At 56.5% G+C, this 27,430-nt stretch overlaps 1 protein-coding gene across 3 annotated transcripts; it reads left to right on the top strand.

Moving 5' to 3' along the window:
• On the top strand, nucleotides 1-27,430 carry FCHO1 (FCH and mu domain containing endocytic adaptor 1). Of its 3 annotated transcripts, XM_045778739.2 has the most exons (28): nucleotides 3,118-3,212; nucleotides 4,792-4,836; nucleotides 5,597-5,667; nucleotides 9,747-9,838; nucleotides 10,860-10,934; nucleotides 11,810-11,951; nucleotides 13,651-13,803; nucleotides 14,029-14,133; nucleotides 15,826-15,924; nucleotides 16,017-16,113; nucleotides 17,532-17,576; nucleotides 17,692-17,770; nucleotides 18,261-18,285; nucleotides 18,654-18,711; nucleotides 19,156-19,334; nucleotides 19,419-19,443; nucleotides 19,837-19,888; nucleotides 20,440-20,531; nucleotides 20,910-21,185; nucleotides 22,976-23,088; nucleotides 23,210-23,297; nucleotides 23,464-23,572; nucleotides 24,251-24,406; nucleotides 24,737-24,869; nucleotides 25,309-25,508; nucleotides 26,140-26,195; nucleotides 26,554-26,718; nucleotides 27,148-27,430. In XM_045778739.2, the coding sequence occupies exons 1-28, from the start codon at nucleotides 3,167-3,169 to the stop codon at nucleotides 27,168-27,170; spliced, it is 2,799 nt and encodes a 932-aa protein (XP_045634695.2). In that variant the 5' UTR covers nucleotides 3,118-3,166; the 3' UTR covers nucleotides 27,171-27,430. The 3 variants fall into 3 exon arrangements, with proteins under 3 accessions (XP_045634697.2, XP_045634695.2, XP_045634696.2); XM_045778741.2 differs by lacking the exons at nucleotides 3,118-3,212; nucleotides 4,792-4,836 and adding an exon at nucleotides 1-57; XM_045778740.2 differs by lacking the exon at nucleotides 4,792-4,836 and having other exon boundaries at nucleotides 3,121-3,212.

Here is a 27,430-nt window from a genome sequence, read left to right as displayed (position 1 = left end):
TGTCAGAGACCGAGCCGCAGGTGGCGGCGGGCGCGGGGCTTGGCCAGAGCTCGGGAGGTGAGTGCTGTCTCCGGGACCCCCCTAATCCCCTGGCCCACGCAGCCCCTCATGCTCACCGCGCCCAGTAGCCCCGGAGGCCACTGGGGGCAAAGGCGCGGCGGGGCATGAGGGATGGCGAACTGGGGGTGGGGGACTGCGCGGTGGGCCCCCCGGCCTCCCCGCGGCCATCATCTAGGGTCTTTGGAGGGAGATAGGGACCCCTCTCCAAGTCCCCCGTCTCCTGGCTTAGAACCGGAGCGTGCAGGAGTGTGGCTATGACGTGAGACCCCTCCCCAAATCCCTTTATTCTAAGCCTGGATCTGGGTGTAGGTTCCAGGGCTGCAAAGATGAGGGTGCTGGGCTCCCTCCAGCCTGGGACTCAGGACAGCCGAAGTGGAGACCACTCTCAATTTCCCTCCTCCCAGCTCTGGTCTGCAGACCCCTGAGGACCGAGGTGGAAGAACCCCCTTCCCTTTTTCTCCGCTGTGAACCCTGATGGGCCTGGAGGAGGAGCTGGGGCTCCCCAGGCCCCTCCTCTAGACTGCTCTATCTCAGTCCCCTACCGCAGGGATGAGGTTGGGGGGTGTTTCACTGGCATCCTCTGCAGGGACCCCCAAAGTTGCAATTCTGGGGAGGGGGGCCAGTGTGGCCTCTTGCCTGGCAGGGACTGGCCAGGCCAGGCCTGAAAGGGCCTGGAGCATGGACTTGGGGGTGGTCCCTGCCTCAGTGGGGGGTGGGCAGCAGCATCTGTTCTTGGGGATTAAAATAAATCGAGGTAAATTGGGATCTTGCCGGAGGCTGACTGCTTGTGGGGTGCGGAGGAGGGTTGTGGGGTGGGCGGCCCCTCCATCTGCCTCAAATCTGGGAGTTGCCTGCCCCAGCCGCAGTGGGGACCAGGAGGCAGCTTTGCTGGACCTGCCTTACTGGTGACCTTGGGCAGGTGACAGCACCTCTGTGAGCCTTGGTTTTCTCCTTTGAAAATGGGGATGAGGGCATCGGAAGCTGTATTTTACAGATTCTGAAACCCACACACCCCATCATATGCCAGACTATAACTCCCTCCTTCGCTTAAGATGTCAGTGGTTTGGGGGTGAGAGGGCAATGGGTTTGGAGACCCCCTGACATGCCTTGCTGGCCTCCGAGCCTCAGTTTACTGCACTGCAAAATGGATTCGTGGTCACTCTGGCCTTGCTGGAAAGGGTTATTCTGCCAGACAGTAAAACATATTACCAAGCTGCAGTGGTTGGAACAGGGGCTCCACCACCCTGGTCTTACCAGTGGGACTGCCTGGGGCACACCCTGACCCATATATTGTCACCCACGCCAGGGGCGAGCCAGTTCCTGGGTGGGGTCGCTGTAGGAGGAGGTGGAAGCCACCAGGCCAGCCTATCCCCTGACTCCACAGTGGACACAGGGGTGAGCTTGGGGCTGGGATTCCAACACCCCCGGGTTCAAACTGATTCTCCCCGTGTGTGGCTTTGCCCCCCTGGGCCTTGGTGTATTCTTCTATGGAATGGGCTGGATCCCCCTTGGAAGATCAGAGGAGCTGTGGGAAGATGGGAGCCCTGTAAATACAGACATGGTCATTATAATACTAATTACAATATTATTGATCATAAACAGGGTCACAGCTGACCGGGATCGGGGAGGAGAGAGAGGAGTCTGCCAGGGTGTTGCCAGCTGTGTCTCTAGAGCCCGGCAGTTAGGTACACAGTTGGTGCTCAATAGGCGTTTGCCAAATAGATGAGAAAGAGGGAGGTGACTAGTGGAGGAGGACCGAAAAATTCCTGAGCTGGACAGCCTGGTCGCTGTGTGACATAGAGCACGTGCCTCAGTTTCCCCATTGGGGTGAAGGCTAAGATGAGACACTGCCTCGAAACGCCACTGTGAGAATCAAGCCAGACTGTGTAAAGGTCATTGGTGGCTGGGCCTAGAAGGCAGGAGGCTCATGACAGGACAGGTCACCGAAACAGCATGGCCAAGAGGCTGGCTAGTCACTGGAAAGGAAGAGAGACATCTCAAACTGGCCCCACCGTGCACGACCTGGAGTCTGGGGGAAGCAAACTATCAGGGACTGTTTCATAGGACCCTGGAGGTGCGACGGTCAGGGCAGGCGCAAGGTCACAGCACGAGGTCAGGGGCTCTGGACAGGTGGCTCAGAGGCAGTGAGCTCTGCCTTCTTTGCTGACTCCATTCCTCTCTTGTTCTGTCTGCTCCTGGGCCTGCTCACGTGCTCCGCCCAGTGCAGAGCTGTGGGTTTTGGGGATTTGGTGCTGGGGAAGCAGGCTGTCCGGGCAGCGCCTGGGGCTGGTGTCAGGCACCCCCTGGGGGACTCTTCGGTGCTTTGGGCGGCCAGAAGATGGAGGCATCCTGGTCAGCTGGCGGCCTGCTGTGTGACCTTGGGCAAGTCCCTGTCCATCTCTGGGCTCTGCCCTGGTGCTCTGGAGGCCCAGAGACCTGGGTTCGAGCAAAGCGACTTTCTCCATCACATACAGAGGCCACCGTGTTTTGGACACAATACTTCCAGAGGCCCATGATGAGCTTTGGGGTCCAGGAATACATTTTAATACATAATGTTAATATATTCATCTCCGTGCCAGTGCCATTTGTAACATATAGTTTAAATTCTTTTTCTTTTCTTTTCTTTCTTTTTTTTTTTTTATTAGAGGAAGGGGCCTATGAAAGTTTTCATGCGGCCCTGGGTTTGAGTCTTGGCTGTACAGACATGAGCCTGTACGCTCCCCTCTCTGAGCCTTGGCTCCCCCTCTGTGAAGAAGGAGTCATTCGCCCACCCCAGGGTGGTGAGATGTGGAAGAGCTTAGCCCGGGACAGACGCAATGTGTGGCCTGCTCTATTTCACCATTGTCGTCAGAATTATTATTTGCTGGGTAATAACAGCCCCAGGCTGGACGGGGGGGGGGGGGGTGCTCAGGTTCAGGTGCCTCGGTTTACCCGTCCATGGCTGGCCCAGTTCCAGAGAAGTCCCAGGGGTGCTGGCCTGGTGGGGGAGGTGAGACGGCAGTTGGGCGGTAGGCGGGGCAGGGTGAGCTTCCTGTCCCCCACGCACACAGTCCTCCACTTGGTTGGCGCTGACGGAAGTGGCAGGGGCCCGCGTGGCCATCTCCTCATGCCCATCCTGTCAGGGGCCCCAGCCCCACTCGCTGCCCTGTCCGGTGAGTTCGAGCCCTGTTCGGAGGCCCCCCGTTGCCTTTCCTCGCCCCTCTCAGGAACAGAAGGGGGGCCCCCCCCACTGCCTGGCCTGGGGTTTCCAAGAGAAGCAGCAGGTGCCATTTTCTGGACTCGGCAGGAACCTGCAGGGCAGGGGGCCCACTCTTCGCTCTGCCCCCCTGCCCTCCGTCATGGTTCTGAGTGGTGGGGCTGGCCATGGGGCAGCAGAGGGGACACGGAGACCCAGAGCCACATGCGGTGGTTCCAAACAGGAGTTCTTTGGCAGACAGGCCAGGGACAAAATCACGGTGACCCCAGGACAGTGAGTTACTTCTCTGTGCCTCAGTTTCCTCATCTGTAAAGATGGGACTGGGCCCCATGGTGTGGCCATGAAGGTTGAATGAGCCGGTACCTGGTGGGGGGTTGGGTACCCATACTGGCCTTCAGTATATTGTGGGGGGAGGGGCCGTCTAACTGGATTGTGAAAACAGTGGTGAGATCCTCGGTTTCTGGGGAACTTGGGCCCAGTGGCTCCTCAGATCCTCTAAGAAGCATCTACTAGCAGAACTTTCTCTGTGCTGTCCAGTATGGCGGCCACCAGCCCCATGTAGCTACTGAGCCCTGGAAGCAAGGTTGGCCCCACTGAGGAGCTGGGCAGTTAATGGTACTTAATTTTACTTAGTTTAAAATTAAGACACCACACGAGATTAGTGCTTCCCGTATCAGTCAGCGCAGCTCTAAGGGATTTGGAGATTCTCAGGGCCTAAATCCTGGCCAGAAATGAAGACATGAGATGGGTATTGAGGGCTTTTCCCCCTTGGGATGGCAGCCCAACATGCCCCTCCCCCCCAACCAGACTGGGTTTCCTCAGGGACAGCACCAGTGACAGGTTTCTCAGGGGCCCCAGCATCACCCAGCACAGGGTAGTCATCAGGAATATTTGTGGAATCAAATAATTTTTTGCCTGGTGAACTCCTATTCATGCTTCAACCCCCCAACTCCCATGCCCCCTCCTTCAGTCCAGGCTCCCACAGCCCCTTCTTCCTTTTGACCGAGCCCTGAGCCTGCAGGACTGGCGTGTCTGCATCCAGCTCTAGACTCCTAGTCTGGGGGCTCCTCAGGGACCAGACCCAGAATTGAATCATCTCATGAGCCTGGCATTGTCCTTGTCATGTGGGCACCTGGTGGTTGCTGGGTAACTTACAGAAGTCAAGGAACCTAGAGCTAGAGGAAAATGGTTCAAATTAAACTCACTTTCAAGTTTAGGTAAACTGAGGCTTAGTGAAGGCAGGCTTGTCTGAGGTCCTCGCTTGGTCCTTTCCCTGTGAGGCCCAAGGAGTTTTCCCATTTGCGGTCACCAGCCCTGTCCCTGCTGCCACTGTGCCTCCTGGGCTCCCAGCTGCTGCCGAGGGGTTATGAATTATGGATGAGGCCTGCGGGCTCCTGTGACAAGCCCAGCCTCGAGAACGTGCCAAGGACACCAAGTGTCCCTTCCTTGCCAGGCGGCTTGGCCCAGCCCCCTCTGCAGGGAGGCCTGGCTTCCCCCAGCAAGACCCCTTCTAGGCATTCCCTCTTGTTTTGCAGATGGGGAAACTGAGGCACAGAGCCGGATAGTGACTCAGACACCAGGTGAACACTGGCTTCTGGGAGTCAGGGTTGGGACTCATGGGGCCACCATTGCCAGCTGGGTCATCATGGTGAGGGGTGAGCTCTCCATTCCAGGAGTGTGCATGGGGTGGGGACTGTTGTAGAGGGATTTGGGAGACCCCAAGGGATCTCTGGGGACACTTCAGGGACCCTGACCCCCCTGTGGCCGATCACAGTCCCGGTGTCCATCTCTCAGCAGACCGTATCCCACAGGAGTAGCCCAGCGTAGAGCTGAGTACTCGGGTCTTGATTCAGTTGGCCCAGGGTGCAAATCAACTGTCATTTCCTGGCTCTGTGACCTTGGCAAGTGGCTTCCCTCCTATAGGGGATGGCTCAGTTTTCCCATCTGTGAAATGGCCCTGAGATTTTCTGCTTAGGCTGGAGTTCATCCAGTACTCTGCCCCCCAGTGAACTCTTATTTGTGCTTGAAAACCCCAACTCCCATGCCCCTTCCTCTAGACTAGGCTCCCTAACGCCCATCCCTCTATCCAGTCCAGCTCTGACCCCACAGGACTTGGGGCATCTATATCCAGATCTGTCCCCCTAGAATGGGGGCTACTTGGGAGCCAGGCCTGGGGATGAATCATCTCAGGGGCCCTGGCATGCTCCCAGCCTTGGGGCTTTTGGTTCCTCCTCCAACCTCTCTGTTCCTCCTCCATGGGGAGGACAATTGGAATTTCCCTTCCTTAGGCCCAAGCTGGCCATGGCTTTACAGCTCAGATTTGCTTCTCTCTTTGGACAGGCACTAAACAGGAGCCTGCGGGGGTCTCCACAGAGGGCATCAGGATGTCGTATTTTGGCGAGCATTTTTGGGTAAGACCTGCTTTTATTTTGATGAATATGGGAGGACTTGGCAGCTTATGGGCAGAGCCTTGGACAGGTGGAGGGTCTGCGACTCATAGAAGTTAAAGTGGGAGAAGTCAGGCTGGGTTTGAATCTACACCCTCCAACTTCATGGGTCTTGTGACCTTGGGCAAGTAACAGCTTGAGCAACAAGGAGACTAAGGCCCAGAGTAGGATTCTTTTATCTTAAATGGCCTGGTGAGAAAATGAAGTGTCAGGGCTCAAACCCGGGGCCAGAACTTCCAGGATCCGGGGTCATTTCAGCCCGGGAATTTCCACATCTTTCCCATCCTGGAGTGTTGGGGGGTTTCTTGACTTGAACTTAGTGGCCCCCTCACCCCTCTGCCTTCCGGGCTGGGGACCACATACTGTGACCTGAGACAAACTTATTTTCATTCATTCATTCATTCCCTTCCTCCCTCCCTGCCACCACCAGTCCACACCCAACCAACCGTGGAAGGTGCTGAGGCCCCCAAGAGACTTCATTCTGGCTCTGACCCCAAGGAGCTCACAATCTGGGAGACCGAGCCAGCCAGAAGTCTTCAGCCATCCAGGGTCAGGGCTGGGCCCAGCTTTGGGGACAACCAGAGGAGGGGTCAAGACACGGAGCCATGTTTCCTGTGGGCTTTGAAGGCTGAGATTTTCCAAGATGTAAGAAAGGCATTCCAGGCAGGAAAGCCCAGAAGTGTGGCACGGGTGACCAGTTGAAGGCACAAGGACTCCTCTTACAGCCCCAGGCTAATGGGGAGCCACAGAGGATGTATGAACATAACAGTCTAGGAAGGACCAGGGCTGAAAGCCCCTTCCCCAGTTGGGCCCTAAGCTTGCAGAGAGGAAGCTTGTTGCTAGGCAACTGGTTGCCCCTGGCAACAGGCCGGTTCCCTCCCTTTCTCCCTCCCCAGCTGGGGCTCCTCTTACTGCCACTTGCTTTCTTAAAGGGGCCTCACCCCCTTGCCACCTGCAGGGAGGGGGTGTGGGGAGAGGGCAGAGGGGGGATGGGGCCTGACCTCCACCTTCTGCCCAAGGGTCAGATTCCCTGGATTTTTCTCTGAATGGCTCTGTGACCCCAGCAAGGGGCTGCTCATCTCTGAGCCCCTTCTGGTGCCTCTGTGTAAGGAAGTTGACTGCTTGATGATCAGTTGTTGCCCACGTTTCGGAACCCTGACAACGGCACCTACATTTATTTTAAAGTCTGTTTAATGGCATGAGGCACCTACATTTATTTTAAATTCTTTTTAATTGCACGAGGCATTCAAGCTTGCTGCAGAAAATTCAAATCAGCAGAGAGAAAATAGCAGCCACCCCCAATGCACTCCCCACCCAAAGATAGCCCAGTGCAGAGTAGATAAGGGCTTTAAGTTCAGGATTTGATTTGAGCTCTGCTGGGAGCGCTTGGGCAAGTGATTTTGTGTCTGCAAGCCTCAATTTTCCCGTCTGGGAAAGGGGATGAAATTCCTGCCTCTCTAGGTCTCAGGGAGTCCCCTGGGATGTCTGTCACTGGCAATGTTTCTTTTCATCGATTGTTTGTATCGGTGGCTCTTTAGCTAGGTGGCACTGGTGCCCTGGCTGGCCTGAAAGAGGCTCCAGTTAGGGGAGATCAAGCCAGATGGGGATACCCCAGTCCCACTGGGCCTAGGTAGCCTGGAGGCAACGAGGGCACTGGGGAGCCATGGGGGAAGTGTGAGCAGGAGAGGGATACGGTCAAGCTGCATTAGAAAGATCCCTCTGGGGTTAGCAAAGGGGAGAGATTGGAGTCCAGAGGTTCTGATAAGAGATGCAGACCCAAGACAGCCCCTCCTAGGACCCTGGCTGCCAGCACAGCCCGAGAGAGGCAGATACCACTGGGGGCCTTGCCAGGTCTGGGAAACGGGCCAGTGGTTGGCTCCCAGTCAGCCCCAGATGCTGGCCTGGGCGGCGGTGCCTGGTGCAGCCTTACCCGAGGATCCCCTGGGTGGGGCAGGCGGGGGGCCGCTGGGCCTGTTTGCTGAATCCTCACCGCTGCACAGGAAGCCCTGTGTTCAGCACCGTCCCCGCCTCATCTCACCAAGACTCTTGGGAGGTGGGTGCTGTCATTGTCCCCATTTGTCAGATGAGGAGACTGAGGCCCAGAGAGGTAAAGTCAGCAGCTCAGAGTGACCCAGTGCATAAAAGGAGGCTCTGACACATATTCCTGGGAAGCAGGAGGGAGCAACGTTGAACATTCAGGGAAGTGAGGGTCTGAGAAGGTTCCTGAAGGGGGTGGGCCTGGAAGTGGTCCTTGAGAGGTGGAAGGATTTGGATGGGTGGAAAAGAGATGAAGCCGGGTTGCCGGGTTGCAGGAATAGCCCAGGCAGAGGTGCGGTGGCAGGAAGACACAGTATGTCTGTGCATTGCTTGTCGTTTTACTGGTGAGGCCAAGAGGATGCTGGGAGATGACGCTGGAAAGGCCATTTCAAGCTAAGGGCTTTGCACTTAAGCAGCTGGTGAGAAATAGGGAGCTATCAAGGATTCTAGAATGAGGAGTGATTGTTGGGAGATTTGAGCTTGAAGCTGTGTGGGGTCTGCCCGTCTTGGCCTCAGTTTCTCCATTTGTGCAGCAAGAAGGGTTATCTGGTTGTGACTTCTGGCTTCAGCCTTCCAGTTTCCAGATAAGCGGGAGGGTAAACTCGGCAGGTTGGAGGAAGATGGAGGAAACCACCATTAAGGGAGGACCAGCTGCCAAAGAGATCACTTCAGGGATTTGCGTTGGGAGTTAAGTAACTCCGGATCGCTCCACAAGCTTCTTCTTTTGGTCCTACTTATAAGACCCCATCTGGTGCTAAAATGTCTCCAGTTCCTCAGACCCCAGCTGATCTCCTTTTTGATGAACAGCTCAGTGTTCAGACATGACGCCCCTTCCCATGTCACAGGATCTGGCTGGGATGAAAACAGTTGTTGCCTTATTTTTTTCCTGTCCCTTTCATTACGGCATGGGATCCAGGGCTTCCAATGAGAATAGTGGTAAAAGTTGCCTTTTTAAGTCAACATATTTGGAGAAGAGACAAGCAAACTTAACACAAACTGTCAACTAATACCATGAATTAGCAAAAACTAGGGTTGCCTTTGGGGACTTGGGGAACCCTGATGTGGACCACCTTGGTGTTTACTTCATCCTCATATGAGAGGTGGATGACTCCCCTGTGCCATCTTAAGAAGGAGCCACTAAAAGTTCAGAGAGGGACAGTGACTTGCCCAGATCACAGCACAGCTCTGGCGTCCCCTACCATGGTGACCCCAGACCTGGGAGGAAAGAGGTTTCGTGCAAGGCACCCGGGTAAAGGTACTATTCCCACCAGCCCAAGTGACAGCAGAATAACTCATTTGTTCATTTATTCAATAAACTCAAATTCCCTTTTTGGCGCCACCTCGTACTGGACATTGCTGGGTCCTGAGCGAGGCATCAGACCCAGACTGTGCTCTAGGGATCTCAGAGAGGGTGTTTCCATGTTGAAGGCAACAGAAAACAGCGACTTAACCAACAGGGGTTCTATTGGCTCACAAAGGTGAAACGTTGTAGGGAAAGGCGACTTTCAGGCTGGGTTTGATGCAGTAGCTCGATTCAACATACTTTTTCTTTTGACTCCATCAGGTTCAGTTTCTTTCCAAATCTCATGGTTTCCACTTGGCTTCCAATATCTCCTATGCCCACATAATTCCTCATTTATGGAAAGGTGCAGACAGGAAAACAGGGGAGGAGACTGACTGAGACAGAAACAGAGGCAGAGAGACACAGAGAAACGGAGAAAGACGCAGACACAGAGACAGAGACAACCCGCGTAAAAGACGATCTCTCCCTCAGCCGTGGGACAAAACCTCCAGGCTTCTCTCTGATTGGGCCAACGGAAGGCCCATGAACCAATCCTTGTGACCAAGGGGCTAGGCCACAGGCTGATTGGCTCAGGCCTGAAGCAATCCCTGCTGCCAAGGGGTTGGGCTTCTGCTGGTTGGCTCCTCCGGCCACGCCCCCGTTGCTAGGCAACTTGATGTCTCCTCCACCCCTTTACTCAGTCTCTGCCTCCAATCCCCTGCAGGGTGAGAAGAACCATGGCTTCGAGGTCCTGTACCACAGCGTGAAGCAGGGGCCCATCTCCACCAAAGAGCTGGCCGACTTCATCCGGGAGAGGTGAGGTCCCCACGCCCCGCCCACCCCTGGCCGCGCCCCACAGCCCACGCAGCCCCTCCCCCCTCGTGGCCCCGCCCTGGCTCCTCCCCGCCTCTCCTCTGCACCTCCCACTACGGCCACGCCACATCCAACCTGCTTGAACCGTCCTGGAAACCAGCGGTTGTCGACACTGTCAGCCCCTATGCCCGCCTGTCAACCATTCCCAGGTTTCTGACGCTTCCTCCTGAAGAGGTGATGATATGACCTACTTACAAGGGGAATTTCGAAAACTCAATCTCATGCACTGAGTATAATAAAACACATGCGTGATGAAGTAATCTACATTTCGGCATGTAAATGCTCCGACATCCATATCCCAGAAAACATAAAACATTCAAATTGTAAGACAGCCTTCTGCTCCCCGGCTGCTCACTAGCTGAATGCCCATTAAATGCAAGCAGAGTTCAAAAGACTATAACGAGGTTTTTCCTCTCTGTGGCTGTATAGAGGGACCCGTCCAAGCTGTACAGGACAGGGGCATTCTTTACTTTGAGGGCCTTCAGCTTCTGGATCCATCCACGATTGCCTGTGGTACCATCTGGGTGCCTCTATTACAAAATGCCTCCGTGGGTTTTAATTGGGCACATTGCTGCCCCGAACAAAATCGAAGTTCTGTTAATCTGGGTGAAAATGTGAGTGGCTATTAGGTAGGCATTTAACAGTGTCTGTCCAGAGGGAAGAAGGAAATATGAGTTTGCCTCCTGCAATTAAACGAGACAAGGCGTATAAAGCATTTATAGTATGTGCTCAAAATTTTTTTGAGCTCGTACTGCTACTGCTCTTCCTACCACTCTTGTATTTAAAACATATTACTTAACTGCGCCCATGATTTTCCAAAATGTCTCTCCCCAGCTGGGGACTGTACCATCCTCCTTGAGAGCTACTGCTCAGATGTTTGAGATGGGGAAACTGAGGCCCAGGGGGATGGAGCATCTCCCAAGGATGCCCAGAACCTTCTGCATCTTTTCTCTGTTCTATTCAGGGCCACCATCGAGGAGACCTACTCAAAGGCAATGGCGAAACTTTCCAAACTGGCCAGCAATGGGACCCCCATGGGGTGAGTGGGCTGGAGCTGGGGAGGGGGTCACCGAGGCTGCAGGGTCCTGGGGTATCAGGAGTCTGCTCTTGGGTGGACATCTCTTCACACAAGTGATATGTAGACTAGGGAATCAACCGTCCCCTACTTAAGGGGCTAATTGGACAGAGGAATGTAATTCATTCATTCATTCATTCATTCATTCATTCATTCACTTACTACCTCATTCGTTCATTCAGCACATATTTACTGAGTACGTGCTGTGTGCAGGGCACCATTCTGGGTATTGGACACCCAGAAGCAATCAAGACAGATAAAGCCCCCAGTCACCTTCATGCCATGTTCATGCCGTGTTACCTGTGGGGTGTGTGGCAAAACAGACCTTAACTGCAAACGTGAACAAAAGTCCTTTCCTGCGGTGAAAAGCTCTAGGAAGAGGATGAAATAGGAGCATGAGAGGTCAGGTGCTTCCTCTGGCGTGGGCTTGGTTCCGTGAGCTGAGACCTTAATAATGTGATGGAGCCAGCTACAGGGTATCTGGGTCAGAGACCCAGGCACCAGCTCAGCCAGTGCAAAGGCCTTGAGGCAACTGTGGATTCTGCGTGTTCAAGGAAAAGCAAAGAGGCTGGCATGGCAGCTAGAGCCTGGAGTCCAGAGTGAGGACTCTAGGGCCTCAGGGCCTGGGTTTAAATTCCAGCTCTGATATTCATTTCCTAAGGGGCCTTGGGGGAGCTGTGGAGCCTCCTATGCCTCTGTTTCCCCATCTGTCCCAGGCCTGCCTTGTAGTTGTGCGTGCAGGTGCTTAGCAGGGCCCGGCACACAGTAGGTGTGCTGTCTGAGGAGGCCCTGGGGGGGGGGGTTGCACCTGCTGGACCCTGGGTGTGACCTGTTTCCAGAACCTTTGCCCCGCTCTGGGAGGTCTTCCGCGTCTCCTCGGACAAGCTGGCGCTCTGCCACCTGGAGCTGACACGGAAGCTGCAGGACCTCATCAAGGACGTGCTCCGCTACGGCGAGGAGCAGCTCAAGGTGCACAAAAAGGTGTGTGTGGTGGGCACTGCGCAGCCAGGTGGAGGGGGCGGCAGGGGCTGGAAAGATCCCAGAATTTCGGGGCCTTTGAACCTCTGGCCCCTGGCGTGTGCCTCTGAGAATTCTGTCAATTCCACACCAAACCCAGACCCCCGCAGACCTGGGCCCTGTTAAATTGCAGACTCAAAAGTCTGGACCAGGGCTCTGCAAACTATGGGCCACAGACCAAATCCAGCCTGGTTTTGTAGAGCCTGAGATCTAAGAATGGTTTTTACATTTTTAAATAGTGGTGGGGGGCGGGGATCAAAAGAAGAAGAAGATTTCGCGACAAGTGGAAATTATATGACCCTTGGTGCCAATAAATAAAGTTTTTTTTTTTAATAAATAAATCTTTTTTTTTTTTTTAAGATTTATTTATTTATTTATTCGACAGAGATAGAGACAGCCAGAGAGAGAGGGAACACAAGCAGGGGGAGTGGGAGAGGAAGAAGCAGGCTCATAGCAGAGGAGCCGGACGTGGGGCTCGATCCCAGAACGCTGGGATCACGCCCTGAGCTGAAGGCAGATGCTTAACCGCTGTGCCACCCAGGCGCCCCAATAAATAAAGTTTTATTGGCCCAGAGCCATACCGATCCCTGTTTGAAGAGGAAGCTGGGGGCGCCTGAGCGGCTCAGTCGGTTAAGTGTCTGTCTTCGGCTCAGGTCATGATCCCGGGGTCCTGGAATCGGGTCCCCAATTGGGCTCCCTGCTCAGTGGGAAGCCTGTTTCTCCCTCTCGGTCTGCCTGCCGCTCCCCCCTGCTCATTCTCTTTCTCTCTCTCTCTCAAACAAATACTCTTTAAAAAAAATTAAAAAGGGAGTGGTAATAGTTAATATTGTACACTTAAAAATGGCTGGGCATGGAGCTTTTTTTTTTTTTAATGGCTAAGATGGTAGATTTTCTGTTATGTGTGTTTTACCATGAGTTTTCTTTTCTTTTCTTTTCTTTTCTTTTCTTTTCTTTTCTTTTCTTTTCTTTTCTTTTCTTTTCTTTTAAGACAGGGAGAGGGGGTTGGAGGGGCAGAAGGAGAGAATCTTAAGCAGGCTCCACACCCGGGGCAGACCCCCACATGGGACTTGATCTTACAACCCTAAATCAAGAGTCAGATGCTTAATCAACTGAGCCACCCAGGTGCCCCTACCATGATTTTTTTTTTAAATGGGAGATGAGAGGGGTGCCCAGCGTGGAGGCTACTTAAAAAAAAAACCTGGGGGACAAGGACATTTTCTGTGGGCTGATACAGAATAATCTTGGGAATTGATTATAAAGCCGAAAAAGCTGTGGGTTAAACAGAGATTGCGCCTACTTGTCATTAAAAAAAAATTGGCTAGAACAAACACATTTGCTTGTCTACGTGCCAATTATTTCTGGAGACCTATCAACTCCAAGGCAGAGGCCTGGGAGGCTGGGGATCAGGGAGTGGGAAGTTTTTTCCTGAGCTCCCCCCTTAAAACTTTCTGTAATAGGAACCCTGTGTAAATATTCCTATTTAAAAAGTTAAAATTTTTGAAATTAATAGAATATTCATAAAAGGTACTCCGTGGGATCGGGAACCCCACAGAGTGTTTGGGAAGCTGGGACTTTCACATTGTGCTCCTGCCGTCCGCTCAGGTCCTGCACCCCGGTGGGGGCCTCAGGTGCTACCCACGCTCCCCCTTCCCCACCCCTGCAGTGCAAAGAGGAAGCCGTGGGCACCCTGGACGCTGTGCAGGTCCTCGCAGGTGTCAGCCAGCTCCTGCCCAAGTCCCGTGAGAACTACCTGAACCGTTGCATGGACCAGGAGCGGCTGCGGAGGGAGAGCACCAGCCAGAAGGAGATGGACAAGGTGGGCCCCCAGTCGTAGGTCCCCAGCTACTGTGAGCTCTCGCAGGTCCAAGCAATGTGCCATGGGGGTATGAAAACATATCCCAGAGCGTTCGTGGTTCATTGAACCTTCTGTGGTCATCACACCCTGGGCGCCCCAAGGAGTCTACCTGCTGGATGATGGGCTCCGGGGGGGAAAATCCTCCGTGTGTCCCCTCCCGCCCCATCCCCTCCCTGTGCTTTGTAGGCAGAGACTAAGACGAAGAAGGCGGCAGAGAGCCTGCGGCGCTCGGTGGAGAAGTACAACTCAGCCCGCACTGACTTTGAGCAGAAGATGCTGGACTCAGCTCTGGTAAGAACCAGGCAGTGGGACCTTGGAGCTCCACACAGTCCTTGGCCCGGGATCTACGGGTCTCAGCAGTCCAGAACCTCTGAGACCCTCGACTCCCAGGAGCCTTAAAATCACAGGATTCAAGACATAGGATTCTGGAGCTGGTTAGCTATTCGGATTGTTGTTGGCGTTATTATTTCAAAAGCCAAAGCCTTTTTGTGCCTCAGCACCCCCCCATCTGTAAAATGGGAACAGTGATAGTACCTGCCTCGTAGAGTTTTTGTGGTGATTAAATGAGTCCCTACATGGGAAGTTTTCAGACTAGTGCCAGGTGCATAGAAACCACTCTAGAAGGTATTATTATTTCTATTACTATTTAAAGATCTATTTGTTTGTTTTTTTGTTTGAAGGGGGAGGGGCAAAGAGAGAGGGAGGGAGAGGATCTCAAGCCAACTTCACACTCAGTGTGGAGCCTGACACGAGGTTTGATCTCACAACCCTGAGATTGTGACCTGAGCTGAACTCAAGAGTCAGATGCTGAACTGACTGAGCGACCCAGGCAGCCCTATTTCTATTATTATTGACAAGGTTTTGTGTTTTTTTTAAAGATTTTATTTATTTATTTGACACAGAGAGAGAGACAGCCAGTGAGAGAGGGAACACAAGCAGGGGGGGTGAGAGAGGAAGAAGCAGGCTTCCAGTGGAGGAGCCTGATGTGGGGCTCGATCCCAGAACGCCAGGATCACGCCCTGAGCCGAAGGCAGATGCTTAACGACTGAGCCACCCAGGCGCCCCATATTGACAAGGTTTTTGAACAGAGCAGGGTAGGATTTAGAAGCCGAGAGTCTACTGACAGTTCGTGGTGGCTGAAAGACCTGGGTTCTGCTCCAGCCTCCATTCTTCACCGGCTATGTAACCTTTTTATGAGACACTGTACTTCTCTGGGACTCTGTCTACCCAAATGTATAAAAAAGCAGATTGGAGGGGCGCCTGGGTGGCATAGCGGTTAAGCATCTGCCTTCGGCTCAGCGCGTGATCCCGGCGTTACGGGATCGAGCCCCACATCAGGCTCCTCCGCTATGAGCCTGCTTCTTCCTCTCCCACTCCCCCTGCTGTGTTCCCTCTCTCGCTGGCTGTCCCTATCTCTGTCAAATAAATAAATAAAATCTTAAAAAAAAAAAAAAAGCAGATTGGAATCTCAGGATTAGAAATCAGATTTTTTTTCCTGACTTTGCAAGTGATAGAAAATTGCAAATGATAGAAACCTTCATTCAAACTGACAGGGAAGATTTATTTATAGGCTCAGGGAACTGAGAAGTTTGAGGGGAGAGCTTCAGGCATGGCTGGATCCAGGGACTCAAATGGTGTTGGCAGGAAGTTGTGTCTCTGCTTTTCGAGTCTGTTTTTCTCCCTGGGGGCTTCACTCTCAAGTAGAGATGGCCTTTTGGGTGTGTATGGGTGTGTGTGTGCGTGTGCACAGCAAAGTCGTCACCAGCACCCCCCACATGAATCCCACCAACTCGTTGACTCAGGGTATAAAAGTGTTTCATTTCCCATAGTTTTAGCCGAAGTCCCAGGGAAGATGCTCCTTGGGTCTTTCCCACACCAGTCACTGAGGCCAGGGGGTTGGCACATTCTGACTGGTCAAGCTGGGTCACCTGGCCATTCCCGGTGGCCTCCACCTTCCCATTTTCCTCTCCCTTCCCGGCTCAGCGCTTCCAAGCCATGGAGGAGACCCACCTGCGGCACATGAAGGCGCTGCTAGGCTCCTATGCCCACTCGGTGGAGGATACCCACGTGCAGATTGGGCAGGTGAGTGACGCCCGGGGTGGGAAGCAAAGCAGAGGGCGCCAGGCAAGGGGCCCTGGCTGTGCCCAGTTACACACTCGATTCACCTGGCCCAGGTGCATGAGGAATTTAAGCAGAACATAGAGAACGTCAGCGTGGAGATGCTCCTGAGAAAGTTTGCAGAGAGCAAGGGCACAGGCCGGGAGAAGCCTGGTGAGTTGGGACATCTGTGGGGCTCGGGCTCTGGGGCCGCAGCTGCAGGGAAAGAACGAGACTCAGGGGCACCTGGGTGGCTCAGTCGGTTAAGCGTCTGCCTTCGGCTTAGGGCATGATCCCGGAGTCCTGGGATTGAGCCCCGTGTCGATTTTCCTGCTCGGTGGGGAGTCTGCTTCTCCCTCTCCTGCCTGCTGCTCCGCCTGCTTGTTTTCTCTCTGCTTGTCTGTCTGTCTCTCTGTCAAATAAATAAATAAAATCTTAAAAAAAAAAAAAAAAGAACAATACTCAAGAGGCAGGGCACTGAACCTCCCTGCACCTCGGTGTCTTCATCAGAAAAATGCGCTGATGACAAAGCTAACTCCACAGCCCAAACAGGAAAGGATTTGATGTCCCATCCTTTTTTTTTTTTTTTTTAAGTATATTTAAGTAATCTCTACACCCAACGTGGGGCTCCAACTCATGACCCCAAGATCAAGAGTCATGTGCTCTTCCAACTGAGCCAGCCAGGGGTCATTTGATGCCCCATCTTATATGTAAATCTCTTACAACCAGATACCAGAGGGGCCTTGAATGCTAGGCCCAACTGTTCATACTTTACCCTGAGGGCCTAAGGGAGCCATTGAGGATTGTTGAGCAAAGGACCAATTTGAAAAAAATGTCCAGATGAGGGGTTGGGGAAGGGTTGAGAGCAAAAGTTTTGGGGTCAGATCTGGGTCTGTGTCTTTTCTTCATTGCTTGCTGTGTGACCTTGAATGTCTGTCTTGACTTCTCTGAGCCCCAGTTTCTTCATCTGTAAAGTGGGGATGATAATAATCCCCACCTAATGAAGTTATGGATCTTCAGTAATTTGATGCAGGTAAAGGGCAAAGTGTGTTCCTAGCATACAGTAAGCATTCAGTAAATGCTGGTATACAGTTTATGTCCCCAAGTCAACCACTAACAGCAGTCCTTAATCCCTCCTGTCTCTATAACTCAGCTCTGGCTCAGGCCATATCTCTGGGTGTGGGTGCTCTGTTATGACCTGTTATGCCCTGCTCTTGCTCATATACCCTCCATGGCTCCCCATCACCTTTGGGAGAGAGTCCCAGCTCCTCATCTTGGCACGTGAGGTTCAGTCCACCGCGCAGACTCCTGGTCCATCCCCTGACCCACCCAAGTGCCTGTGAGAAAAGCTGGAGGTAGAAGAAGTAACTCAGGCATCACCCCCTCTGGTCCATCCCAAAGTGGGACCAGAACCCCTGGCCCCTCCCCCTCATGACTATCCCTGGGGCTTGTTCAGCATCTTGGCTCACACACAGGACCCTGACTGGCCTTGAGTTCAGACCCAGGTGCCACTGTGAGTCCAAGGGCGACTGCTCTCCTTCCCAGGCTCGGTCTCCCAGCCAGGCTGAGTTTCTCGCTCTCTTCTGTCTCAGGGCCTTTGGATTTTGAGGCCTACAGTGCGGCTGCCCTGCAGGAAGGCAAGTACGTCTGGGCCTGGATGCCCAGGCTGGACGGTGGGGATGAGCAAGGGCAGATCTGAAGGGGAAGGGGGCACCCCCAGGGCTCAGCTGCACCCCCCTCATCTGTTCTCAGCAATGAAACGTTTGCGGGGAGCCAAGGCCTTTCGCCTCCCAGGACTGAGCCGGCGGGAGCGGGAGCCACCTGCAGCTGTGTGAGGAAGCACCCCCTGCCCAGCCCTGGCCCAGGCTAGCCCAGCAGCCCTTCCCCCTTCCCAGGCTGTCCTATCCCAGAAGTTCCCTGCTGAGGGTAGCCCAGGAGAATTCCTGTTCCAGGCTAGAGCTTCTGTCTCAGGCTAGCTCAATATTCCCACTGCCCAACCTAGTCCAAAATTCTTCCTTTTCCACAGCTAGCCCTATCATTTCCCTGCCGAGGCTAGCCCCTACATTCCCTACTTTTTCAAGCCAGCCCTTCAGACTAGCCCCAGGGTTCCTCCCCTGCCAAGCTGTTTGAGAACACTCTGAGCTCAGCTAACTCCAGACTCACTGCCCCCAGCCCCAGGCAAACCCTTGGGCCCCATCCCCTGGAGGACTAGCTCAGGACCACAACGCAGTTCCGGGCCGCCCCCAGGTGCCAGTGTTGGGGGTGGGGACATACAGATGAGGTGGAAGAGCTGACATGAACATCTCTTTCTCCACCCCCAGAGATTCCCTGGAGCCCGATTCAGGGGTGAGTACCATGGGAGGAGCCAGGCCGGGCTGCCAGTGGGAGGGGTTCAATCTGACCTCGGCCCCCAAGCCTGGAAGCCAAGCCTGGAGTTCCAGGGGCTCAATCTCATCTTCGCCACAAATTCCCATGGGCCACGTGGGAGGGACTGATGTCCCCACCTAGCTTTACTTTTCCCGTCAGTCTCACCACCTCAGGACAGGCAATGCCATACTCTGTTCCCTCAAGAACCTGGCAGCCCCAGGGAATACTGTTATTGCCGTTGGGGCTGTTTTTAGGTCTGAGTCAGGGCCCAGAGGCGGGAGGCAGCGTGGCAGGGTGAGAGGGGAGGTTCAGTAGCGGGGAGCCTGACTCACTGCTTGTCTCCCTAGACATGTCCAGAGGTGGATGAAGAAGGTTTCACGGTCCGGCCTGATGTGACCCAGAACAATATCCTCCTGGTGCCCCCTGGGAGAAACTGTTGACGCAGCAAGGACTAAGGTCTGCCCGCAGTGATGCCTCCGCTAATAGCAACCCTCTCTGTGTCCATCCTACAGGGAGCCTGCGGTGTAGACAAAGCAGTTTCAAATAAAGATACCTGCCCTGTGGGGTCAGGGCCAAGCAAGAGAGAGCAAGGGGCAGCCCGGAGGGCTTCCCGGAGGAGGAGGCATCAGTGTTGGGGTTTAGCATCTGAATGAGAATTTGCTAGTGAGGGCTGGGCACACTCGTGCAAAGACTTGGAGCAAAAACATGTGGCAAGGCCAGGGTGGCAACTGGGGAGAGATGGGATCGTGTAGGGCCTGGAAGGGTGTGAGCAGGAAGGGGCAGGTTTGAGGGCTGAGCTGAGGGAGACCCCCATGTTGGGATCTGCTTGGCCCCTTGACTGTGGCGCACGCACGGCGGAGCCTGCCCGCTTTTCCTCCAGTGACTCGGACTTCGATGACGAGGAGCCCCGCAAGTTCTATGTGCACATCAAGCCCGCTCCTGCCCGGGCCCCCGCCTGCAGCCCTGAGGTGGCTGCCGCCCAACTCAGGGCCACGGCCGGCAGCCTCATCCTTCCTCCTGCCCCAGGGGTGAGGCACAGGGGGGGTGTTCTGGGTGGGGCTGGTGGGGCTGGCGGGACGTGCCCGTCCTGATGCCACCCACTTTGTCCACAGGGCACCATGAAACGCCATTCTGCACGTGAGCAGCCTGTTAAGGGGTCTTCGGTTTGGGGAGGAGCACGTCGAGGGGAGGCTGGGCCTGGAGTGTGAGCGTGGGTTTGAATCCCAGCTCTGCTGTGTGACTTGGTGCAGGCTGCTTACCCACACTGACCCTCAGTCTCTTCTTCTATAAAATGGGGTCATTTGAGAATTAAATGAGAGCTCAGGGAAGGAGCCGGGCTGGAAAAGAAGCCAAAACCTGGAGACAGGTTGGCTCAGACTCAAATCCCTCTCTGCCGGACTTGCTGGTCACCTTGGGCAGCTGGCTGCACGGCCCTAAGCCTTATTCTCTTATTCTGTGGCCGGGGGATGGGGGCGGAGGCGAACGGTAGGCAGGGTGACAGGAATGCTCAGGGAGGTGCATCTCTTGTAGGGGACGCTGCTGGGAAACCACAGAGGCCTCGATCTGCCCCAAGAGCCAGCAGGTGGGTCCTACAGGCGTGGGATATCTGGCCAACAGTGAGTGGGGAGGTGGAGGCCGCCCCCAACTCCTTTCTCCTACTCCCCTTCTCTCAGCCTGGCAGGGAGTTGAGGGCATGCTGTTTTTGAGGAACCACTTAGGCATTCATTTGATGAACATTTATTGAGCACCTGCTATATAGCTCGTGCTATTCTGGGTTCAGAGACAGGACCAAGACAGGTCTTCCTTCTCAGATTCGCATTCTAGTGGCTCAGGTTTTAGGAACAGCAAGTAAGCTAGAGCATGTCCGATCATTCCAGGTGCTATGAAGAAATACAGCAGGCGATGTCGTGGAAGACACCGGTGGGCAGTTTCAGTTGTGGAGGTGGAGACTACGCGGGGGGGGGGGGGGCGGGGGGGGGGAGGACTTTGAGCAGAGCCTGGAAGAGAGCAGGATGTGGCCTCAGGGAGAGCTGGGAAACCGAGAGCTCGGGACCAAGAACAGCCTGTGCAAAGGCCCGGGGGGGGGGGCATCGAAACGATAGAAACCATCCCTCCTGTCCACTTCGTCCACAGCTGTGCAGAGAAGCTGCAGTCAGATGAGCAATTTTCCAAGAACCTCTTTGGGCCGCCCCTAGAGTCGGCCTTTGACCACGAAGACTTTACAGGTGATGGGGGTGGGGGCTTCAGGGGCACAGGCTTGGCTAGCAGGAGGCTGGGTGGGGCCATTGCAAGGGTAGGTGGGAGGGTGGGCCAGGCTGGAGGGAGCATTCGGGGGCCCTGTGCGGGTCACTGAGAAGATAGACTGGTCAATGGGATGGTGGGCGGGGCCACAGCGTGAGTGGGCGGGGCCACCGAGAAGGCGAGGCCTCTGTAGTAGCGTAGGTGACCGTGGATGGACGGGCGGAGCTTCAGCGGAGAAGGAAGGGGCCAGGGGGCGTGGCCTGAGGGGTGGGCGAGGCTTTAGTGGGCGTGGCCCGCAGGAGGAAGGACGGGGCCTCCATGTGGGCGGGGTCTGGAGCTGGCACCCCCGCCCCCCCCTCCAGGCTCCAGCAGCCTCGGCTTCACCTCCAGCCCCTCACCTTTCTCCTCCTCGTCGCCCGAGAATGTGGAGGACTCCGGCCTGGACTCGCCATCCCACGTGGCGCCTGGCCCCTCCCCGGATTCCTGGGTCCCCCGCCCGGGCACCCCACAGAGCCCACCTAGCTATAGGGCGCCGGCCTCCGAGTCGAGGGGGACACGGCCCCTGCCAGCGTCGGACTCGCCACAGCCCCTCGCCCCATCCCCGGGTCCCTGGGGGCTGGAGGCTGTGGCTGGAGGAGGTGAGTCCAGGAGTCAGAGTTATCAGAGCCCTGGGTGGGGAAGACTGGGCACCTACTGTGGCCAGGGCCTGAATGGGGTGCTGGGGACAGCCCAGAACCCTCACCCTTGCAGGGACAATAATGAGATGCATATTTAACAAGGTGGAGATGGCAGGTGCCTGGTGAGGGCTCAGAAGGTTGGAACCTCCCTGAGGAGGTGACCTCTGAGCTCAGAGTTGATGGAGGTGAGGAAGGAACCATTTGGCCGTGGGGGGCAGGGTCTTCCCAGCCCAGGGCACATCCTGTACAAAGGCCCTGGGGTGGTAACCAACAAGGCCCTTTGAGGAACAGCTGGGAGGCAGGTGAAGCTGGAACAGAGTGATGACAGGGGAAAGGAGGGAGAGGAGGGAGATTGCTCCGAGCAGGACCTGGTAGTCCCTGGGAGTGATGTGAGTTGTACCCCTAGCAAGACCTGGGCTTGCTGTGACTCAGATTATGGGCGCCCTCTGTACACCTGGGGGTGGGAGCTGGAGACCAGGCTGGTGGGGAAGTGGGGATGAGGTAACAGTGGGGAGAAGCAGGCACGCAGACACGGGTGAGAGAGCAGAGGGGTCAAGGTGGAGCTCTTGAGGGCAGCTGGGCGTTCCAGGGAGGAGGAGAACAGGCGGGGAATAAGCTGGAGTGGGGGATGTTGAGACCGGGCCTCTAGATGTCAGGCGGCCAGTGAACCCTGAGTTCGGGGGGGGCCTCTAGATGTCAGGCGGCCAGTGAACCCTGAGTTCGGGGGAGGCCAGATTGGAGCTCCCCAGGGGCAGCTGTGTGAAGCAGGAGGGGAGGCCGCCCAGGAGAGGGAGGGCCCAGGGTGAGCTGGGGCAGGGCTAGGCTACAGGTTGGGAGGAAGCTTTGAGTTGTGGGGGGGTGCGGGGGAGCCTGAATCAGAAGGCTGTGACCACACGAAGTCCCCAACAGCGGCGACACGGGTGCTCGGCGCCATCCTTGATTAGAGAAAGAGCCAGTTTGGAGCTGATTCAGGGGAGGCCCCAGGGGAGTGAGTGTCAAGCACGCGTGTAGACTAGTCAAGCGGAGTTGTCTGAGCCTCACCGTAGAACTGGGGTTCTCCATCAGGCCGGTTCTGCCCCCTAGGGGACACTTGGCAATGTTGCTGCTGATCTTAGATTGTCACCACTAGGGGGATGGGTACTATGGACCGCAGGCGGGTGGAGGCCAGGGATGCTGGTCAACACCCCACAGGGTACGGGATGCCCCCCCCCGCCCCGCCGCCCGAGATAGCTCGGGACCCCGGTGTCAGCAGTGCTGTTGAGAAGCCCTGTGGCAGAGAGGAGCACACCAGGGGTGTAGGTGGGAGGGGAGGAGGGCGAGCAGGTCTCCATAGATGGAGCCTAGCAGGGCACCTGAGTGATCAGCAGTGCCTAGTGTGTGACCTTACTGGGTGAGACTGAGACACAGGCCAGAGTCGGAGGCTACGTCATACTCATAGTCACAGAGAAGATGAAGGTCACAATCCCCCCGTCCCCCACCCCGGGCATCCAGAGCACCCAGCCCTTGCTCGCATACCCCCAGTAACCCCTTACTGGGCCATCAGTCCAGTGTCTGGGAGGCTCGGGGCTGTGGATGGCCTCTGCAATCCTGTCCAGCATTCTCTCTGCAGCCCCAAGACTTCAGACTCAGGGGGTCTCCCCAAAATAAGCCTGACTCCCAGTTTTGGGGAGAAGTTCCTTTTCTGGGGAGGCGCGAGAGGCCCATGGCAGCATCTCGGCTGTACAGCTGTCTGTCTCTCACTCCCTCCCCAGACGTGATGCCCGGGCCTGCTGACCCTGCAGCCAGAGAGGGCCTGGCAGCGCCCCCCCGGAGAGCCCGCGCCAGGAAGGTGTCCTGCCCCCTCACGCGCAGCAACGGCGACCTGGTAGGGTGAGGGTGAGGGGGTGCAGCAGTGGGAGCAGGGCCGGGGGTGCCTCTGGTGGGGGGCAGGCTGCATCAGGGTGCTGCTCCTGGGGCGTCACAGCCTGGCCTGTCTCCTTCCCCAGTCCCGGTCTCTGAGCCCCTCCCCGCTGGGCTCTTCCACTGCCAGCACCCTTTCGGACCGGACGGGCTTCTCATCACAGACGGCACACGGTACGGTGGGGCAGCCCCAGGCCCCCCTCTGGGCCTCACTCTCACCCTCTCTGGCCTGGGTGGGTGGCTAAGTGAGGCGTTGGAGGCCCTGCTGGCAGAAGGTGGGCTCTGGAGCCTGGGACCTGTGCCCACTCCGTCTGTCCCCATTCCCTCCCGGCCCCATCAGGAATCTCCAGGGGACCCAGCCCTGTGGTCCTGGGCTCCCAGGATGCCCTGCCTGTAGCTACCGCCTTCACCGAATATGTCCATGCCTACTTTCGAGGCCACAGCCCCAGGTACGCAGTGATGGGGGGACAGGGACAAACAGGACTCTCTGGGGCCTCTGGGTCTAGGTTCCAGGAGAGACAGCCTTCAGCTGTGTTTCTTGACCTGCTTTACGGTGGAAGGGCCTCAAACTCTGAGCCAAGCAACCAGGCCCCTGTCCTGAGAGCAGTGGGAACCACGGAGGGTATTAGAGCAGGGAGAGGCCTCGTCGTAACCACAGGTTAGAGCAGCTGCGCTGGGCATCACGTTGACGGGTGAAGGGAGCGAGACCAGAGGCCAGGCCCGTGGAGGGCTGGGTTAAGGGTGAATCGAGGGACCAGGAATAATCTAGGGGCAGCACCCAGTAGGGAAGACCTGAAGATCAAACCACAAAGGGGAGAGTATTCAGCCTGAAACCCAACGTGAGGACAGATCTATAACTGAATGTTTTGCTTTGAGCTTCCTGGTAGCCTAGGGGTCAAGAGAGCGAGGGAAGGGGACGTTCCTGCCTCCTTCAGCCCAGTGTGGTTTCTTCCTGGTGCCTGGATTGCTGTCCAGGCAAGGGCACAAGGACACCGGGCACGGTCAGGCCCTCGCTTCTTCCGAGGGGCTCGGGGAGCCACAGGCTGTGGTAGAGTCAGGAGAGAAGGGAGGATGAGGTGCCAGCAGAGCCCCGAGCCAACACCCAGTCTCCTCACCCCCCACCCCAGCTGCCTGGCTCGAGTAACTGGGGAGCTGACCATGACCTTCCCAGCGGGCATCGTGCGTGTGTTCAGCGGGACCCCGCCCCCACCTGTCCTCAGCTTCCGTCTCGTGCACACGTCCGCCATTGAGCACTTCCAGCCCAACGCCGACCTGCTCTTCAGGTACTGGAGGGGGAGTTGGGGGGTCAGAGGCAGGGGGTCCCAGAGGCTGGTGGGGTCCGGGAGCTCCCTGCCTGTGAATTCGGGCCCTGCCTCCTGGGATTGGCTGTGTGGCCCTGGGCAAGTCACTCTCCCTTCGGGACCTCATTGTTCTTTTCTTCTTTGCCTCCCACCCCCCACTCCCCACCCCCCACCCCCGGGGGCCATGCTTGCCCGAGCCCAAAGTGAGCCAGGGAATCCGCCTCTGTAGGAAGCCCTTGGGGTAGGTCGGAGGCTGAGGGCCTCGGGAAGGTGTCTCCCCAGGGTTGGGGTGATTATTCCTGGTCTCTGCAGTGACCCCTCCCAGAGCGACCCTGAGACCAAAGACTTCTGGCTCAACATGGCGGCTCTGACCGAAGCCCTGCAGCGCCAGGCGGAGCAGAACCCGGCCGCGTCCTACTACAACGTAGTGCTGCTGCGGTACCAGGTGCGCCGCGGGGCTGGGACGGGGCGAGGGAGCCGGGACGGGCTTAGGGCTGGGCAGGGTGAGCAGGCCGAGGACGTGCAGGCCAGGGTAAAGAGAGCAGAGGGAGCTGGGGGGGGGGGGGTAGGCAGTGGGGGGGCAGGCCCCCCATTAGTGCGGGTGGCACCATTATGTAAATTAGGAGAGGCCCCATCCCGGGGCCCTGAGCTGGCATCCGGCAGCCACTCTGGCAGAACGAGGCACTCTCTTGCCCTCTGCTGGAAACTGGTGTCATACAGACTCTGATCGAAATGATCTCTTGAGGAAGGAGGAAGAGGCTCCCCGGGGTGGTATAGACAGTGCTGAGTCGGGTCTGGCAGAGTCCAGGGGGTTGAATAGTGCGTGGCATGGCAGGACAGGACGGCCTAAGCTGTGTCCCCTCTCCTGTTCTCGCTCCTCCCAGTTCTCCCGCCCGGGTCCCCAGTCTGTGCCGCTACAGCTGAGCGCCCACTGGCAGTGCGGGGCGACCCTCACTCAGGTCTCGGTGGAGTACAGCTACCGGCCCGGTGCCACGGCCGTGCCCACACCACTCACCAACGTCCAGATCCTGCTGCCTGTGGGGGAGCCCGTGACCAACATCCGCCTACAGCCAGCCGCCACCTGGTGAGGGCGTGCGGGAGGCCAAAGGAGGCACGGCCGTGACCCTAGAGCCCTCCCAGACGTCTCCTTGATGCAGCAGCTAAAGGGTCCGCCGTAGGTCTGACCATTCAGCGGGAGCCCCCTTGCTTAGAGCTAAGGGTGCCGTTATCAGCAATAATAATATCGACACCAACCGCTTCCTGTGTGTCAGGCGTGTTCCATGTGTTCTATATACACGGACTGGTGCAGGGCTTTTAGCACTCCCTTGAGGTGTGGACTGCCATCATCCCCCTTTGTGGAGGGAGAACTGAGGCAGAGGGAGGCTAAGTCACTTATCTGCCGTCACACCAGGATCTGAACCCGGCCGCCCACTCTCTGCCCTGGGCTCTGAGTCACCCCACCATGGTGCCTTTGACCTGCCACGAAGAACCCGGACTTGAAGGACTAAATGCATTATCTAAAAATGCTGCAAGGCTGTGGGGTCCTTGGGGGCCAGCTGCGCCACACCACACATCCATTTTACAGATGGGGAAACTGAGGCGAGGGAGAGGACCTGGCTTGCTGGGGTCACGGAGCTGAGAGGTGACCGAGCTGGGACCCTCGGCTCCCACTGTCCTCTCTGGGAGAGACCTGACCAAGCTTTTCTTGATGCCAGGAATCTGGAGGAGAAGCGGCTCCTTTGGAAGCTTCCAGATGTGTCTGAAGCAGGGGGTGAGTTATGGTTGCGCGTGAGATCTCAGGGGGTTTCAGGTGGGAGGGGCTTGTTTAAAATGTGGGAGAATTGGGGATGTGCTGGGGGAGAAGTGTAGACATGGAGGAAAGCTTAAAAGGGCTTTGACAAAGCTGTGGGAGAGGACATGGGGGGGGCAGGCATAGCAGGTACAAAGGCCCTGAGGCAGGACTCCTTTGCAATTTACACATAGCCCCGAGGGGCCAAAGGAAAAGGGTTCAGGAGCACAAGAGGAGGTCAGAAGAGACAGAGGCCACAGTTCAAAGGGCTTGGGAAGAGCCCGGGTCCCAGCAGGACTGGGGCTGAGGCTGGGACACGGCTGACCTCAGGCCTCCCCAGGCTCTGGCCACCTATCCGCCAGCTGGGAGCCATGCTCGGGCTCCAGCACACCCAGCCCTGTGGCCGCTCAGTTCACCAGCGAGGGGACCACTCTGTCCGGCGTGGACCTGGAGTTGGTGGGCAGTGGCTACCGCATGTCACTTGTAAAGAGGAGGTTTGCCACAGGTACTCCCCTACCCGCCCTGCCACTGCCCGGCCCTGAAGCCAGGACCATGCCAGGCCCTGAGCCCCATCCCCTGCTTCTGCCAGGGTGCGGGGTAGGGGGGCATCTGGGGTGTTTGGGATGGTTGGTGGGGGTTGGGCCCTTGAGGCCCAGGATGGTGTGCCCAAGTGGGGAGGGTCAGTGAGGGCCGCAGTGGGAAGGGTGGAAGGGCCCCTGTAGGGCGTCCTTGCGAGGACCCAAGACAGGGAGCCGGGAGCCACACGGCCACACTGCCCCCACCCCATTCTCCTGCCACCACAAGGGGCTACTGGGGCCCACAGGGCAGTGGGACCAGTGAGTTACAGGGGTGTTTGCAGGAGGATCGGGGGATCCCAGGGGAGGGGCAAGGGACACCCCTCCCTTCCTCCCCGCTCACGGCACCGCCCGCACAGGGATGTACCTGGTGAGCTGCTGAGCCCGCAGAAGCCGACCAGCCCCGCTGGCCCCCAGCTCTGCACTGCGTCCTGGTGCTCGCTCACTGATCCCTGCCTTCCTGCCAGACGCTGGGATCGCACCCCGGCCTCCCTTGGGGCCCGGACTCCGTGGAGAAGGAGCCCCACACCCAGCCTGGCTGAGCCGGAGAGTCACTCTTGCGCAAGCCAATTCCCATACAGGTCCTTGGACTTTTAATGTTCTTTGAATAAACTTTATTTTCTAATAAAATAAATAAGCCTT

The sequence above is a fragment of the Ursus americanus genome, chromosome 14 (assembly GCF_024610735.1).
Source record: "Ursus americanus isolate L20-20 chromosome 14, mUrsAme1.1.p, whole genome shotgun sequence".
In the NCBI taxonomy this organism is placed as follows: domain Eukaryota; kingdom Metazoa; phylum Chordata; class Mammalia; order Carnivora; family Ursidae; genus Ursus; species Ursus americanus.
The sequence above is the reverse complement of the archived record's forward strand: the minus strand, read 5'-3'. Positions and strand labels throughout refer to the sequence as shown.

Coding starts and splice junctions, on each gene's coding strand:
- FCHO1 (XM_045778739.2), top strand. CDS start 3,167: ATGCCCATCCTGTCAGGGGCCCCAGCCCCACTCGCTGCCCTGTCCG. Junction 3,213..4,791: donor CCCACTCGCTGCCCTGTCCG/GTGAGTTCGAGC, acceptor CTTGTTTTGCAG/ATGGGGAAACTGAGGCACAG. Junction 16,114..17,531: donor CACAGGCCGGGAGAAGCCTG/GTGAGTTGGGAC, acceptor CTTCTGTCTCAG/GGCCTTTGGATTTTGAGGCC.